The sequence below is a fragment of the Furipterus horrens genome, unplaced genomic scaffold (genome assembly GCF_987537825.1).
Source record: "Furipterus horrens unplaced genomic scaffold, mFurHor1.1.pri manual_scaffold_17, whole genome shotgun sequence".
In the NCBI taxonomy this organism is placed as follows: domain Eukaryota; kingdom Metazoa; phylum Chordata; class Mammalia; order Chiroptera; family Furipteridae; genus Furipterus; species Furipterus horrens.
In genome coordinates, this window is record NW_028327187.1 from 71,818,137 (window position 1) to 71,834,674 (window position 16,538).

The window sequence follows — 16,538 nt, forward strand, 5'->3', positions numbered from 1 at the left end:
TCACAATGGCTTGAAAGTGGAAATCATCCTCAAGGAAAGAACTCAAAAACATTCAAACTCATGGAGAATGAATAACATGTTATTAAATAATGACTGGGTTAGCAATGACATCAAGAACGCAATCAGAAAGTTTCTGGAAACAAATGATGGTGAACAAACAACAGCCCCAAACCTATGGGATACAGTGAAAGCAGTCCTGAGAGGAAAGTTCATAATAACACAGGCCTACCTAAGTACGATTCAAGAATCTCAAATAAAAAAATCTAACCCTACAAGAACTAGAGGAACAACAAAAAACAAAGCCCAGAGCGAATAGAAGGAAGGAAATCATCAATATTAGAGCAGAATTAAATGACATAGAGACTAAACAAACAATTCAAAAGATCAATAAAACCAGGAGCTGGTTCTTTGAAAGATAAACAAAATCAGCAAGCCTTTAGCCAGGCTCATCAAGAAAAAAAGAAAGAGGACCCAAATAAACAAAATTAGAAACAAAAGAAGAGATATGAGAGCCGATACCACAGAAATACAAAGGAGTGTCAGAAATTACTACTAAAAAAACTGTTCAGTAAGACATTTGACAACCTAGATGAAATGGAGAAATTTCTGGAAACATGTAATCTTCCAAAACTGACTCAAGAAGAAGCAGAAAGTCTGATAGATAACAACTAGTAAAATTGAAGCAGTAATCAAAAAATCCCGGCACACAAAAGTTCTCGACCGGATGGCTTCACAGGTGAATTTTATAAAACATTTAGGGAAGAACTAACTCCTTCTCAAACTATTCCAAAATATCCAAGAAGAAGGAAGACTCCCAAGCTCTTCCTATGAAGCCAGTATTACCCTAATTCCAAAACCAGGTCAAGACAAAACAAAGAAAACTACAGGCCAATATCGCTGATGAACATAGATGCTAAAATCCTTAACAAAATATTGGCATACAGGATCCAACAACACATTAAAAAGGTAATACACCGCGATCAAGCACGATTCATCCCGGGAATGCAAGGATGGTTTAATATTTGCAAATTAATAAACGTAAATCAACACATAAACAAAATGATTTCATCATATCAATAGATGCTGAAAAGGCATATGATAAAGTACAACACCCATTTATGATGAAAATATTCAGTAAAATGAGAGTGGAAGGAGCATACCTTAACATAATAAAGGTCATATACAAGAAACCTGAGGCCAACATCATAATAAATAGGCAAAAATGAAAGCATTTCCACTGAGATGAGGAACAAGACAAGGATGTCCACTCTCTCCACTCCTATTTAACATCATCTTAGAAGTTCTAGCCATAGCAATCAAACAAGAAAAATAAATAAAAGGCATCCAAATTGGAAAAGAGGAAGTAAAACCTTCATCATTTGCAAATGATAAGGTAGTGTACATATAAAACCCTACAGAGTGTATGAAATAACTACTCAACCTTATAAGTGAACTTGGCAAAATAGGGTACATAGTTAATATTCAGAAATCGAAGGCATTTCTGTATACCAACTATATAATGTCACAGATATGAACTAGAAAAAATCCCATTTACTATAGCAACAAGAAAAATAAAGTACCTAGGAATAAACTTAACCAAGGAGATAACAGATCCGTGTTTGGAAAACTATATAAAACTGCAGAAAAAGATTAAGGAACATACGAAAAACTGGATACATATTCCATGTCCATTGATGGGAAGAATCAACATCATTACAATGAGCATACTACCCAAAGCAATTTAAAGATTCATCGAAATCACTATTAAAATGAGTGACTTATTTCACTGACCTAGAACAAATACTTCAAAAATATATGGAACCAAAAAAGACCCCGAGACCTCCAGCCAGATGGAGGCCTAGACTGACACGCTCTGTCTCCCTCCACAATTAAGAAGGTATGCGACTACCACAAAAAGAGAAATAACCAGAAGTTCCATATAATAAATGGAAATCCAGTGTATCAAGTTATAAAGAAATGGTGCTTGTCCAAACGGGTAGGAGGAGTGAAGCCAGGGCGGAGAGGTCAAGATGTGCTCGCGGCAGCAACAGTGGTGACGGCGGCAAGACAGCGGTGAGCACAAACACCCCTATTTTGGGTAGTTGATAAGCACCTGGCGAGCATCCCTGGCTGCAGACCAGACCTGTCAGCTTGTGATTCCAATGCCCGGGAAGGCAGACCCCCATTGCCTTGGTCTGTGAAGTTCCGAGTGGGTAGGGACTGAGGAGGAGGCTCCCAGTCTCTCAGCGGAAAGTGAACAGCAGGAATACATCTTGCACCCGCAACCCCACAGAAAATACCACAGTGTGCTGAGAAGGGCCGCCCGGTTGTGACAGGTGCACAGGGCTCAGCCCCCTGTCGTGTAGTATGTGTGATAGGCCCACCCAGGAAGCAAAGGTAAACACAAAACTGTCAGGATGGCACAGATCATGAGAGAGATCCCGGTGACGCAGCTGACCAGACAGCACATATCTAATCTGATGAAGCAGCAGGTAGGAAATCTTTCTGAGGCACAGTTCAGAGCTTTGGTTATAAAAATGCTTACAGACATAACATCAGATCTTAAACAAGATGGGAAAGTAATGAAGGCTAGTTCTGATGAAATGAACAAAAACACTTACCAAAGTACTGGTGACGGAAAGAAAACCAGGGATCAAATCAACAATTTGGAACATCGGGAAGGAACAAACAGTCAACCAGTGCAGAAAGAGGAAACGAAAAGTGAGGAAAATGAGGAGAGGCTCAGAAACCTATGGGACAGCTGTAAGCAGGCCAACATCCAAATCACAGGGTTGCCAGAAGGTGAAGAAGAACTAGAAATTGAAAAAAAAATTGTTAAAAAATAATGAAGCAGAACTTCCCTAACTTGGGGAAGGAAATAGACTTACAGGTCCAGGAAGCACAGAGAGTTCCACAAAAACTGGACCCAGGGAGAACCACACCAAGATACATTATAATCAAAAAGTCAAAAGTTCAGGATAAAGAGAGAATCTTAAAAGCAGCAAGAGAGAAGAAGAGAATTATGTACAAAGGGGTCCCAATAAGACTCTCAGCTGATTTCTCAAAAGGAACTCTGCAGGCAAGAAGGGACTGGCAAGAAACATTCAAAGTAATGAAAAGCAAGAACCTACAACCACGATTACTCTCTCAAGCGAAGCTGTCATTCAGATTAGAAGGGCAGAGAAAGTGCTTCCAGGACAAAGTAAAACTGAAGGAGTTCATCATATCCAAACCACTGTTATATGAAATGTTAAATGTACTTGTTTAGGAGAAAGAGGATCCAAAATATGAACATTAAAATGAAAACTGTATCACAGCAACCAACAACAGAAGCCAGGGAACCGAAACAAAGGCAAACTAGGCAGCAAGAGTGGGAAAAGAATTATAGGTATGGGGAACATTATGGGTGAAGGTCAATAGGGAGAGGGGAAAAGAGAGGGAGGTGGTATGGGAATTAAGCATATTATGAGGGAGTGGAGTAGATAGGAAGATGTTGAGAAGAACTATATGCACAACCAATGGGCATGGACTAATTGGGGGGATAGCTATAGGGAGGGGAGTCACGGTGGAGTAGAACAAGGGGAAAAGAAACTAGGGCAACTGTAAGAGCACAATCAATAAAGCATATTAAAAAATAAAGAGATAACATAACACCAGAAAATAAAATAAAGTAAAAAATAAAATATTATTCTAATCAAAACAAAACAAAACAAAAAACAATGAAGACCCTGAATAGCCAGAGAAATCCTGAGGAAGAACATAGGAGAAATCACAATACCTGATACCAAACTATACTACAAAGCCACTGTATTCAAAACCATTTGGTCCTGGCATAAGGACAGACATGTACATCAAAGAAACAGAATAGAGAGCTTAGAAATAAACCCAGGTTTCTGTGATCAATTAATATTTGACAAAGGGGGATGGAACATAAAACTGAGTGAAAAGAACCTCTTTAACAAATGGTGCTGGGAGGACTTGACAGGGACATGCAAAAAGCAAAAACAAAAACAAAACTAGACCACCAACTTACACCCTATGCCAGAATAAATTCAAGATGGATGGAAGACTTAAACATAAGTTGTGACACTGTAAAAGTCCTAGAGAAAAACATAGGCAGGAAAATTTGAGATATCCCACATAGCAATATTTTCACTGATACATCTCCTAAGGCAAGGAAAATAAAGGAAAGAATAAACAAATGGGATTACATCAAACTAAAGAGCTTCTGCTCAGCAGAAGAAAGCATCAGCAAGATGAAAAGGGAACCAACCATATGGGAAAACATATTTGGCCAATGATACCTCATCAAGGGATTTATTTTCAAAATATATAAAGAATTTATAGGACTCAACACCAAGAAGACAGACAACCAAATTAAAAAATGGGCAAAGGACCTAACAAACAGTTATACAAGGAAGGCATACAGAGGTTCCATAGGCATATGAAAAAATGCTCAACAACACTAGCCATCAGAGAGATGCAAACAAAAACCACAATGAGATACTAATTCACACCAGTTGGAATGACCATCATCAACAAATCAACAAACAGCAGATGCTGGCAAGGATGTGGAGAAACGGGAACCGTAGGGCACTGCTGGTGGGAATGCAGACTGGTGCAGCCACTATGGAAAACACTGGAATTTCTTTAAAAAACTAAAAATGGAACTGCCCTTTGAACCAGCAATTCTGTTGCTAGAATTATACCTGAAGAATCTTGAAACACTAATTCAAAAGAACCTACGTGGCTCTATGTTTATAGCAGCGCTTTTTACAATAGCCAAGTGCTGGAAAGAACCTGAGTGGCTATCTGTAGATGAGTGGATTGAAAAACAGGTGCATTTACACAATGGAATACGATGCAGCAGAAGGAAAGAACTCCTACCATTTGCCACAACATGGATGGAAGTAGAGAGAATTATGCTTAGCAAAATAAGCCTGGAAATGTAAAACAAATACCTTATGACCTAATACAGGAAATTAATGAACAACATAGCAAATGAGCAAAATTAAACCAGTTGCATGTAAATAAGGGGCAGACTAACAGTTACCAGGGAGGAGTGAGGGAAGGAGAGAAGGGAGGTAAGTAGGGGAAGGGCCTAGTCAACGAACTCATATAAATGACATATGGACATGGTCAACGGGGTGGAGATTTACTGTGGGAGAAGAGGTGGGCTAAGGAGGGAGCAATGGGGGAGTAAATGGGACAACTGTGATAGAAAAACAATAAAGACATTTTAAAAAATTATCCTGTAGGTGGAAGGGACCCAGTTTTGTAGTGCTTCTGTTTTGTCATCAGCTTTGTCACCACAGCTTCATGAGGTAGGGAGTATCATGTCCATTTCTCAGACAGGGAAATGCTGTTAGTCCAGGGCTGCATGACTATTATCAATCATGTGACAAAATTGATACTTGAAGCCCAAACTGGTATGAATTACAGAATCCCCTCCTGTTTTCGACTACATGGTAAAGTTTTGCAGCTAGTCATAGCACATTTTTACAAGATATATGCTGTGAATGGTGATATTAACCACTTATATTTTAGTTTATTATTATTATATTATTATTATTATTATTAGCTTTCCCTGAAGGAATTTCACTTGGAAATAATTTATTTTAATAGTTTAAGGCAGAGTGTGACAGCTTGTATTTATAAATAAAGTCTTACTGGAATACAGCCACACCCTGTCATTTCCTCACTGCCTATGGCCACTTTAAGGCTTCAACAGAGTTCAATAGCTGAAACAGAGTATATGGCTCACCATATCTAAAATATTTACTATCTGCCATTTACAGAAGAAGTTTCCTTACCCCTGTTTAAAGGAAATTATAGACATAAAATAAATTTCTAGTTTTGCAGATCATTGTTTATTTTCATGTGGGCTGGGCAGATGTAGAAGTTGAATTCATAGTGTACTGGTCTCAAAATGGTTGGGGGACTTCCAGCCAAGGTGGAAGCCTAGACAGACATGCTGAGTCTCCCTCCACAACTAAGAAGGAATACAACTACCTCAAAACTAGAGATAACCAGAAGTTCCAGAAAATTGAGCAGCATGGAAGTCCAACAAACACTGATATAAAGACGAAATATGCATCCAGACAGGTAGGAGGGGTGGAGCCAGGACAGAGAGGACACGGTGTGGTCGCGGCAACAGCGGCAGCAGTGGCATGCCAGCAGAAAGCATAGTCATACATTTTAAAAAGTGGGGGAGGGACACCTGGGGAGCGCTCCCAGAACCCAGACTAGACCACGCATCTACAGTTCCAGTGCCGGGGAAAATAAAACCACGTTGCTTCTGACTACAAACCAGTGGTGGTTGCAGCAGAGGAAGAAACTGCCGGTCTCTCAGTAGAGTCCACTTGTTTAAAGGGCCCCCATGGCCCTAGGATGTCTGTAGACCCCCCCCCCCCACTCTAAGAACAACGGCCAGTGCAACAGCTAGAGAGGCTCCAGTCCCATACGGAAGTGGGAGAAGTGCCTGGAAAAGGGGCGGGTACTGAGCAAGCGGCATTGTTCCCTCTCAGACGTCTCCCCTACACACAGCAACACAACATGGTGAAATGGGTCACCCCACAGTGACGAATACCTAAGGCTCAGCCCCTTAAAACGTAACAGGTGCAGCAGCTCTACCTAAGACATGGAGGCAGACAAACACAGGAGCCTGTCAAGATGAGGAGACAGAGAAGTTTGGCCCAAAAGAGGGAACGGATCAAGGTTCCAGTGGGAGAAATAAGCGATGAGGATATAGCCAACCTCATAGATGTAGAGTTCAAAACACTGGTGAATAAGATGCTCACAGGCTTGACAGATATGCTTAAGTATCGCAAACGCATGAGGGAAGAAGTGAAGGCTATGCTAAATGAGACGAAGAAAAATCCACACAAAACCAATGGCGAAGGGAAGAAAACCAGGGTTCAAATCAATGGTTTGGAACATAAGGAAGAAATAAACAGTCAACCAGTACAGAATGAGGAAACAAGAGTTGAAAAAAATGAGGAGAGGCTTAGAAACTTCTGGGAAAACTTTAAATGCGCCAACATCAGAATCATATGGATGCCAGGAGAAGAGAAAGAGCAAGAAATCGAAAGCTTATGTGAAATAATAAAGGAAAACTTCCCTAATTTTGGAGAATGAAGTAGACATGCAAGTCCAGGAAGTACAGGGAGTCCCAAACAGGCTAGACCCAAAGAGGACCACACTAAGACACATCATAATTAAAATCCCAAAGGTTAAGGATAAAGAGAGAATCTTAAAAGCAGCAAGAGAAAAGCAGAGAGTTACCTACAAAGGGATGCCTATAAGACTATTAGCTGATTTCTCTATAAAGAAACTGCAGACAAGAATAGACTGGCAAGAAGTATTCAAGATGATGAAAATAAGGACCTACAGCCAAGATCACTCTATCCAGCAAAGCTATCATTTATAATGGAAGGACAGATAAAGTGCTTCTCAGACAAGGTAAAGCTAAAGGAGTTCATCATCACCTAGCCCTTATTATATGAAGTGTTAATGGGACTTATTAAGAAAAAGAAGATCAACATTATGATCATTAAAATGATAACAAACTCACAACTATTAACAACTGAGTCTAAAACATAAACATAAAATCTAAGCAAATCAGAATAGGAACAGAATTTGGATCATTTGGGGGCTTATTAGCTGGCAGGGGGTATGGGGAGAAATGGGGAAATGGCGCAGGGATTAAGAAGCATAATTGGTTGGTACAAAATAGACAGGGGTAAGTTACGAATAATATAGGAAAAGGTGAAGCCAAATAACTTATGTGTATGACCCTTCGACATGAACTGAAGGGGATGGGATTGCTGGTGCTGAAGTGGGGTTCTGGAAGGAGTGAAGCAAAGGTAAAAAAGAGTTGGGACTACTGTAACAACATAATCAATAGAGTATACTTTAAAATATGGTTGGCATGTGTACATTTCTTTTTTTGTGCTGAGAGTAATTTGGTTGAGGACATCTTTTTCATTTTCTTGCCCCCTAGGTGTCCCACAGTCAGAGCAACTTTAATGCAAAAGTCAGAATAACTTGATTTAATAAATCCTGTGATTACACACACTCCAGAACAGAAAGCTCTCTGCTTTTGGTCCTTATGGGGGTGAGGTGACACTCCCTTTAGAGGTCACATTGGAAATGGGGGAGGGTGTTTTTGATTTCAGTGTAATATTGAAAAATACAGTATTTTATTATAATTCATTTTCCTTTTATTTCTCATTTATAGTGGAATTAAGGCCTTTTATTGATTATATTTTGAAATTGTGTTTAGGTTGATAATATCTGATTTTCATTTCAGGCTAGCAAATGGGGATTTACAGAAATTTGTTTTCTAAGAAAGTATGTATAAAAATACTTTGGGGCTGGCCTCAGTTTTGGCATTTTTTTTTTTCAAAACAGACTTCCAAGTAAAGAGAGCTCCATTAGGAATACTTGGAATTCTGGACACAAAGGCTGCTAATGCATAACTTCTTGCTCACTGGTAGGCTTTAGAAGTCAATTTTCATACTGGTTAGGTTTCTACAGCTTTCAAGGGACCCTCCAGAGGAATACCATCCTTAAACTTCATTTAAATGTCAGCACAGAGTAAGAAAGCACACTGAGTAAACTCCAAAGAGGCCTGCATACTTTTTGTCACTGTTTGTACATGGAAAGTTCAGAGAAACCACAAACCGAGGCCCATTGATCTCAAATCAGGTGACCATGGGAACTAGAGTTCCCCTTGGAGTTTAGATTTTCCTTGCAAAGGCCCTATGAGGTTGAAGTCAAAATTATTTTCTAATTCTGCTTTTAGATTTTCACAGTGGGGTGAAATGACCCTCATTTGTTTGAAAGTGGTTATAGTTATGTCTGCTGCAGGTGTTTTGTGGAATCCTGTTTTTCATATTCAACAGAGTGTGGAACAAGTTTATTGGTCTAGAAGAAGGACTTAATGGAAGATGTTTCTGTATCTTAATTTAAAATGTGTTTCTTGGGAAGTAGGATGGTAGTGTTCAAGTTCTGCTGCCCAGATCCATCATGCCTTGATTAGCCAAAGATTTGTTCTAACATATTTTTAACGCTTGCTTGAATTTCTGGCTTAAATGAAACGTTCAGTAAAAAAGTTAAATTCTTTGCCCAGGTTTTTATTTTCCAGTTTGTTCATTCATTCATTCATTCATTCATTCATTTAGCAAATACCTATTAAGTACTTACTGGCTGCCAGCTAATGACTGTTAAAGGTCTTGTAGCTAAAGCAGGAAATAATGCATGCCAGAATCCCCATCTGGTGGGAGCTTGGATTATAATGGATGGAGGTAGATAGTAACAATAGATATCTGAAAGGTGGTAAGTGGTAGGAAGAGTAGATGGAGAGGGGCAAAGAGAAGACAGACACAGAGGAGGTGGGAGAGATAGGAGGGTGGGGAACCTGGGGGGAAGAGAATGGGATGTGAGACCATTGAGGTTAGATGTCTTGAATTTTAAGAAGAGACACAATTAAGGCCACATTGTGACTTAAAATTTTGATTTATTAAATAATGCCACCTTTATTTGAAGGGGGTTAGGGCCCCTAAAAATTTCTTGCGTAGATGAGTTGAGTTTTCTTAACTATGTTTGTTACTCTAAAATTTCTTCTCTGTTGAAGTTGGGACCAGTCACATCCAACCTGTTTTTTTTTACCCCCCAAAATAGAGACCATTTGGAAGCACTTTTCACTGGGTGAAAAGGACATTGCTGTGTTGGTCAACGAGACTAGGCTAGAGTTGGCCCTGCCACTAACTCATGATTGAGCCTTGTCACACACCATCTAGGCTTTTCTGGTTATCTTCCCTGTCATAGGGAGCATTGGGCTTAAATCATTACAGAAGTTGTTTTCAGGATCAAAAATGATAGTGGTCTACCTTTGTTTAGCATCTTGCACTAGCATATATATAGGAAATTAAGTTTCAATTTTCACTTTAAAGCCAAGGTAGCCCCAATTCAATGTTTGTTTGTTTTTTAATAGAAAGGAGTAAAACTTGAGCTTTAGGGGCTTGGGACAAAATACTCTGTAACCAAAATGGTAGCTGACTTTTGTAAACTTCACTATAGTTTCTAATTATTATTGAACTGCATTTAGACCAGCATAGACATTTTATAGGTGAATGTATGGATGAACTTTCCATGCCCATCTAGTACATTTTCCACAGCACTGCAGTGCTTCCCCTGGTCCTAATGAGACATTATTTTCATGTTTAAAAAGCACCTTTATAACTAGGTCACCACAAGCCATGCACTATCCTGGTAGTAGTGAATTTTCTTCCTAATATTTATGGGTCAGGACTAATTTATAGAATTGGTTATGCTGTCAGCATTCAATAATTACCCTTTCATATTTGAAAACATAATTTGTTAACAAATATACCAGGCACTGTTTTAAGCCCTTCATATGTATTACTTCATTCATTTGGTTCCCAACTATGCTGCAGACAGAATAGCAACTGAAGGCCAGAGGAGTTAAATAACCCGTCCAAGGTCAATTAGTGAGTCGCAGAGTCAGAATTTGAATGGTGTGAGCTCCAACATCTGTGCTCTCCAGCATCATGCTGTTCTAGCATCTGTACATTTCAGGAATAATTGGAACCATTCAACAAAAAGAGGTTCACTGATCAAGTTTTACAGCAAACCTCATCATGAAATTGGCCCATGTTACTTGGGTGTGAGGGTAACCTGTCCCACAGATCCCTTGGCACGGATGAAAGAACTGACTCAGAAACAAATTATCTGAGGAGAGAGAAGGGTGAGTGTTTCTCATGGGAGATCATTGATCACTCTTCTCTCAGTTAGGGTTTTCATTTATATGTTTGTTTGTTTATATATTTATTTATAGAGGGGAAGGGAGGGAGAAAGAGAGGGAGAGAAACATCGATGTGTGGTTGCCTCTCACGCACCCTCAACTGGGGACCTGGCCCACAATCCAGGTATGTGCTCTGATTGGGAATCAAACTGGTGACCTTTCAGTTTGCAGGCCGGCACTCAGCCCACTGATCCACACCAACCAGGGCTCAGTCAGGGTTTTTGAGTTTGCTACATGCAGAAATGCACAGGGTTAGCATGCAGACCTCCACCAAATGGTTGGGAATAATAACAAAGGTAAACATAAATCAGCATAGGGAGATAGGTAGCAAGACTGTGAGGTGCCAAGGCATATCATAAAACTCTAGATGTCTCTTTTTTTTACTTAAACATTTTGTTTTCACATTCTACTGAAAAGAATTTGGGGCTATACAAAGCAAGCGGGCTTCATTAGCTTCAAATAGTACATTGCATTCCTATTCTACTTTTAAAACTACCCGGAGTGTGGGGCCGGCAGCATGGTATGTGGGGAATGTTTGTCTGCAGGTTAAGGCTTATGGGCCCATGTTTCAGTTCTGGCTCCATACAGCAGCTACAGCCCTCTGTACCCATACATACTGGTCTCCCACACCTGGGCCCTTGGATTTCTCAGATTTTACTTTATCTAAATTTAACTTTTCATTTTTTAAGTATATTTTATTGATTATGCTATTATAGTTGTTTCAATTTCTTTCCCCTTTGCTCCCCTTTTACCAGTACCCCACCTTCCCTCCAGCAATCCCACCCCATCCATAGTTCATGTCCATGGGTCGTGCATATAATTCTTGGGCTTCACCCTCTGCTATCTTATTCTTAACTTACACCTAACTATTTTGTACCTACCAGTTATACTTAATCCCTGCACCATTTCTCCCTCTTCCCCCTCCCAGCTGATAACCCTCCAATTGAGCCCCATACCTATGATTCTGATCCTGTTCTGGTTGTTTGCTTAGTTTGTTTTTGTATTTATTTTTATTTTTTAGATTCAATTGTTGATAGTTGTGAGTTTGTTGTCATTTTAATGTTCATAGTTTTTATCTTTTTCTTAAATAAGCCCCTTTAACATTTCATATACTAATGGCTTGCTGATGACGAATGCCTTCAGCTTTACCTTGTCTGAGAAGCACTTTATCTGTCCTTCCATTCTAAATGATAGCTTTGCTGGATAGAGTAATCTTGGTTGTAGGTCCTTGCTTTTCATCACCTTGAATACTTCTTGCAAGTCCCTTCTTGCCTGCAAAGTTTCTTTTGAGAAATCATCTGATAGTCTTATGGGCACCTCTTTGTAGGTAACTCTCTTCTTCTTTCTTGCTGCTTTTAAGATTCTCTCCTTATCTTTAACATTTTAATTACAATGTGTCTTGGTGTGGTCCTCTTTCAGTCTAGCTTGTTTGTGACTCTCTGTGCTTCCTGGACTTATATGTCTATCCCCTTCACCAAATTAGGGAAATTTTCCTTCATTATTTTCTCACATAAGCTTTCAGTTTCTTGCTCTTACGCTTCTCCTTCTGGCACTACTATATTCAGATGTTGGCACATTTCGAGTTGTCCCAGAGGTTCATAAACCTCTACTCGTTTGTTTGTTTTTTTCCATTCTTGTTTCCTCATTCTGTACTGGTTGACTGGTTTTTTTCTTCCATGTGTTCCAAATCATTGATTTGAACCCTGGTTTCCTTCCCTTCACCATTGATTTTGTTTGGATTTTCCTTTGTTTCACTTAGCTTAGCCTTCACTTCCTCCCTTCTGCGTTTGCCATACTCAAGCATATCTGTCAAGTCTGTGAGCAACTTTATCACCAGTGTTTTGAGCTTTGTGTCTGATAGGTTGGCTGTCTCCTCGTCCGTTAAGTTGGCTATCTTTTTGTTGCTTAGTTCTCCCACTGGAACCTCTTTTGGGTCATAGTTCTGTGTCTCCTCAACATGACAGGCTCCTGTGTTTGTCTCTCTGTCTTAGGTAGAGCTGTCACACCTGTTACATTGTAAGGGGTGGAACCTGAGGTTTTCGTCAGTACAGGGTTACCCCTTTCACCACATTAAGGCACTATCTGTGGAGGAGGGGTCTGAAATGGAACAATGCTGCTTGCTCAGCACTCACCTCTTTTTCAGGGCTTCACCTGCTCCTGTAGGGGACTGGCCCTGGCTGTGGTTCCCAGAGTGGGTGAATCTGCAGACGTTCTAGGGCTGTTGGGGTTCTTTAAACAAGCAGACTCTTTTGAGAGACTGGCATTTCTTCCTCTGCCCCAACCCCCACTGGTTTTCTTAGTCAGAAGTAATGTGGCTTTATATTCCTCGGCACTTGAACTATGAGCTGTGCAGTGTGGTCTGGTGCTGGGAGCCCTCTCCAGGTGTCTCTCCCTACGTTTTTTAACGTGTAACTGCACTTTCCACCAGCGTGCCACCGCCACTGATGCCACACCGCTGCCTTTCCATTCTGGCTCCGCCCCTCCTACCTGTCTGGATGAGTATTTCTTCCTTATTTCTTTTTTTTGTTGGACTTCCATGCACCTTAATTTTCTGGAATTTCTGGTTGTCTTTGGTTTTGAGATAGTTGTATTTCTTCTTAGTGTGGAGGGAGATGCAGTGTGTCTGCCTATACCTCCATCTTGGCCATAAGTCCTTGATCTAACTTTTAATAGCAGTTTTCAGTGTAGCTCTGAAAATGAGGCCTTTAGACATAAAGAGTGCATATTATATGAATTCATTTATATAAAATGTCCAGATGGGAAAATTTATAGAAGAAGAAAATTTGTGGTAGCTTAGGGTCTGGGAAAATGGGGAGTGATGAGCGACTAATAATGGTATGGGATTTCTCTTTAAGATGATGAAAATATTCTAAAATTGATTGTGGTTAAATTGGCACAATTTTGTGGATATACTATAAGCCATTAACTTGTACACTTGAAAGTAGTGAGTTCTATGATATGTTAGTTATGTCTCAATAAGGTAGTTTAAAAAGGGGGAAAAGGTGGATTTTCTCTTATATTTAGTTTATTTTAAATTGAAATTTTTAAATGAGGATTAACAAAAACAGGAAGATTTATCTTTTTGGTTTATGAACAGGAACAGGAGAGTGAAGACTGAGTTGAATGCAAAACCCAACATTTTAAATTTCTTCTGTTGATTTGACAGTAATAATGTAACTTTTGTTTGAAAACACTGACTTGTTCATTGTTTTAACTGTTAAACTATTTTATTACTAAAAAATAATTTTATATCTGTTACTGAAGAAAATCCCCCAAATATATAATCTTGTTCAGTCAATAGAATAATTTAGGGCAAAAACATCTTACTTGCTCTATCTAGTCTGTCTTATCCATTCTGCTATCTCGGAATAATGGATAATTATGCTAGGATTTGAATTTAAGGTTAAAGAGGTTTTTCAAGGCTCTTTTGTCTGAATTTAATTTATTTTAGAGTTACCATTCATTACTCTTTTTAGAAAGTTATCTCTAATTTTATGTTGTACCATGTCTTAATAATTTCGTGTGTTTGAAGTTTAGTATCCTTTTTTATAAAGAAGTATTGAATTATGTCCTGATCATTTTTAAGCCTCAGCAGTAATTCCCTAGTTCCAGTGTTCTGGGATTTGAAGAACCAATATACCATCTAATCACATCATGATGTTTCACAATATTGTGTATTTTTCACATAAACTTATTCATTCACCAAATAGTCATGAGTGTCAGTTGTGTGCCAGGATACAGCTTTGACCCAGATAGACCCCCAGCCTTGTCCTTGGAGAGCTGAACTTGGCTGGTGGGTGGTGGTGGGGTGGGAGGCTGACAATCCTAATCTTATAAAATTGTCCTCACCTGGTCATCTCTCTGCCTCTTCATCCTGGTGGTTGTCCTTATCTGCATCTCGTCATTTTTCTTGGGCCTTACTTAAGGACAGTGACTGACAGTGCAAAGCTATCAAATCACTAGCTTTTGTATTAAGGTGTGTTAATATTCTCCATGCCGGATTTTGATAACAAGTGAACACTCACTTAATGAGCCTGGGAAAAAGATCCCACAAATGCCAGCAATCACCTTGATGAGTTGGATGCTGTGTACCTTCCTGTGACTTCATATGTATCTCTCTGTCATTAACTTTGATAAATAAGATAAGCGAAGCATTACTTAGTTTTCTGTTGTTGCTATAATCTTCACAAGTATAAATCTGGTGTTAAAATGATATTGTTAATGTTTTGAATATGATGCTTTCACGTGTCTGAATTATGATGAATGTGCATTATTTAAAGGAGATATGCTTTCCTTAGAAAATACTGATTAAATAAAATCTTATTAATTTGATTTCCATGACATCCATGTCACTTCAAATTGCCTAATTTGGAGAAAATAGAATTCTGAAAAGGGAAAATACTGTGAGTTCAATTGTCTACCCTTTTTATTGCTCTTCTACCTCTAAATAATCTTAAAAAATTAAGTGTGGAAATTTGAGGCCTATTGCACAATTACTAAACATTAAGTTCTTTTAGATGACATTTTGAATGCTGTCAATAAAAAACCCAAGGATATGTGTACAGTCTTCTGGTGAGCTCACCCGTGCATACTTAGCTAGCTGCCCTTTCCTGTTCTTCCATAGTGCCCTGCACTATGCTTAGTCCTTTGTGTGTATCATCTACACTGGAGATTACTATGGAAATAGGGCCTGTAAAGTGTAGTACTGTTGGTTCTCAGCTGCAATACTTAAATATGAGGTATTGCATACGTTTGAAATTCCATACAATTCCATTGATATTGGATGTTGTCTTTCTTGCTAGAGTTTCCAGTATGGCTTCTGCACCAAATTCTAAATATAATTCACGTTCCTTGGAGAATGAGTCTATTAAGAGGGTAAGTTGTATTATCAGATTTATCCTATCTCTTTCTTTGCATTTCTGTTTTCATATTTGAATATTAGCTGCTCATTTTTAGTTTATTAAACTATTAATTATATTATTCATTCACATAATGTAAACACTTTAATACATGTGGTTTTATTTACTATCCTACCTTGTTCTAGAAAAGACAGACTACCTTCTATGTGTTACATGAGTTTTCACATAACTTCATTTTTTAGTACCTCTGTATTATGACTATTATATTTGAGGTACTAGGCATTTCTTGCCCCAGAAAGTTCTCTGAAAAAGATACCAGAAAACTAAGGCTCGCTGAGAAGCTTGCTACACCTTCCTAAATGTTGGCGTTATTTTCTAATTATGATAATAAAATAGTTGCATGGCAGAAATAAATACAGCATTAACAGAAAATGGTTCAAAGTATTGAGGAGAAAATTGTGTAGTTAGAGGGAGCTTTCAGAACATATACTGAAAGTAAGGGATGAATTTAAAATAAGCTTTATTCATGGCCCTTTATAGCTTTTGATACATATTCTTGATAATCTGCCAGAAAGGTTAATTTATAATCCCAATGGCTGTATAGGGGGATGCAGCAATCAGAAGGGAGCAGACTGGTATCTTTTAGTTTGTATTTCCCTGATTACTAACAAGGTTTGCCTTTTTAAAAGTGAAGAAAACATGGTTTTTATTTATTTGTATTTCTTTTGTGAAGTAACTGTTCATGCGCTTTGCCTGTTGCCTTTGGGATGTTTGGGGGGGGATTGTTATCGATTTATAAGTTTCATTTATAGGCTATTAACAAGTCTTTATATTATGTATTATAAGTCTTT

The 16,538-nt window shown here is 38.8% G+C and overlaps 1 protein-coding gene across 4 annotated transcripts in view; it reads left to right on the forward strand.

Moving 5' to 3' along the window:
* MTM1 (myotubularin 1) overlaps nucleotides 1-16,538 on the forward strand; it is a 171,860-nt gene that overhangs the window by 26,584 nt on the left and 128,738 nt on the right. For all 4 annotated transcript variants that reach the window (XM_090263986.1, XM_090263985.1, XM_090263988.1 and 1 more), the window contains one exon: nucleotides 15,631-15,703. In XM_090263986.1, coding sequence (XP_090120112.1) covers nucleotides 15,641-15,703 — 63 coding nt within the window. In that variant the 5' untranslated portion in view covers nucleotides 15,631-15,640. The remainder of the gene's footprint in view (nucleotides 1-15,630; nucleotides 15,704-16,538) is intronic.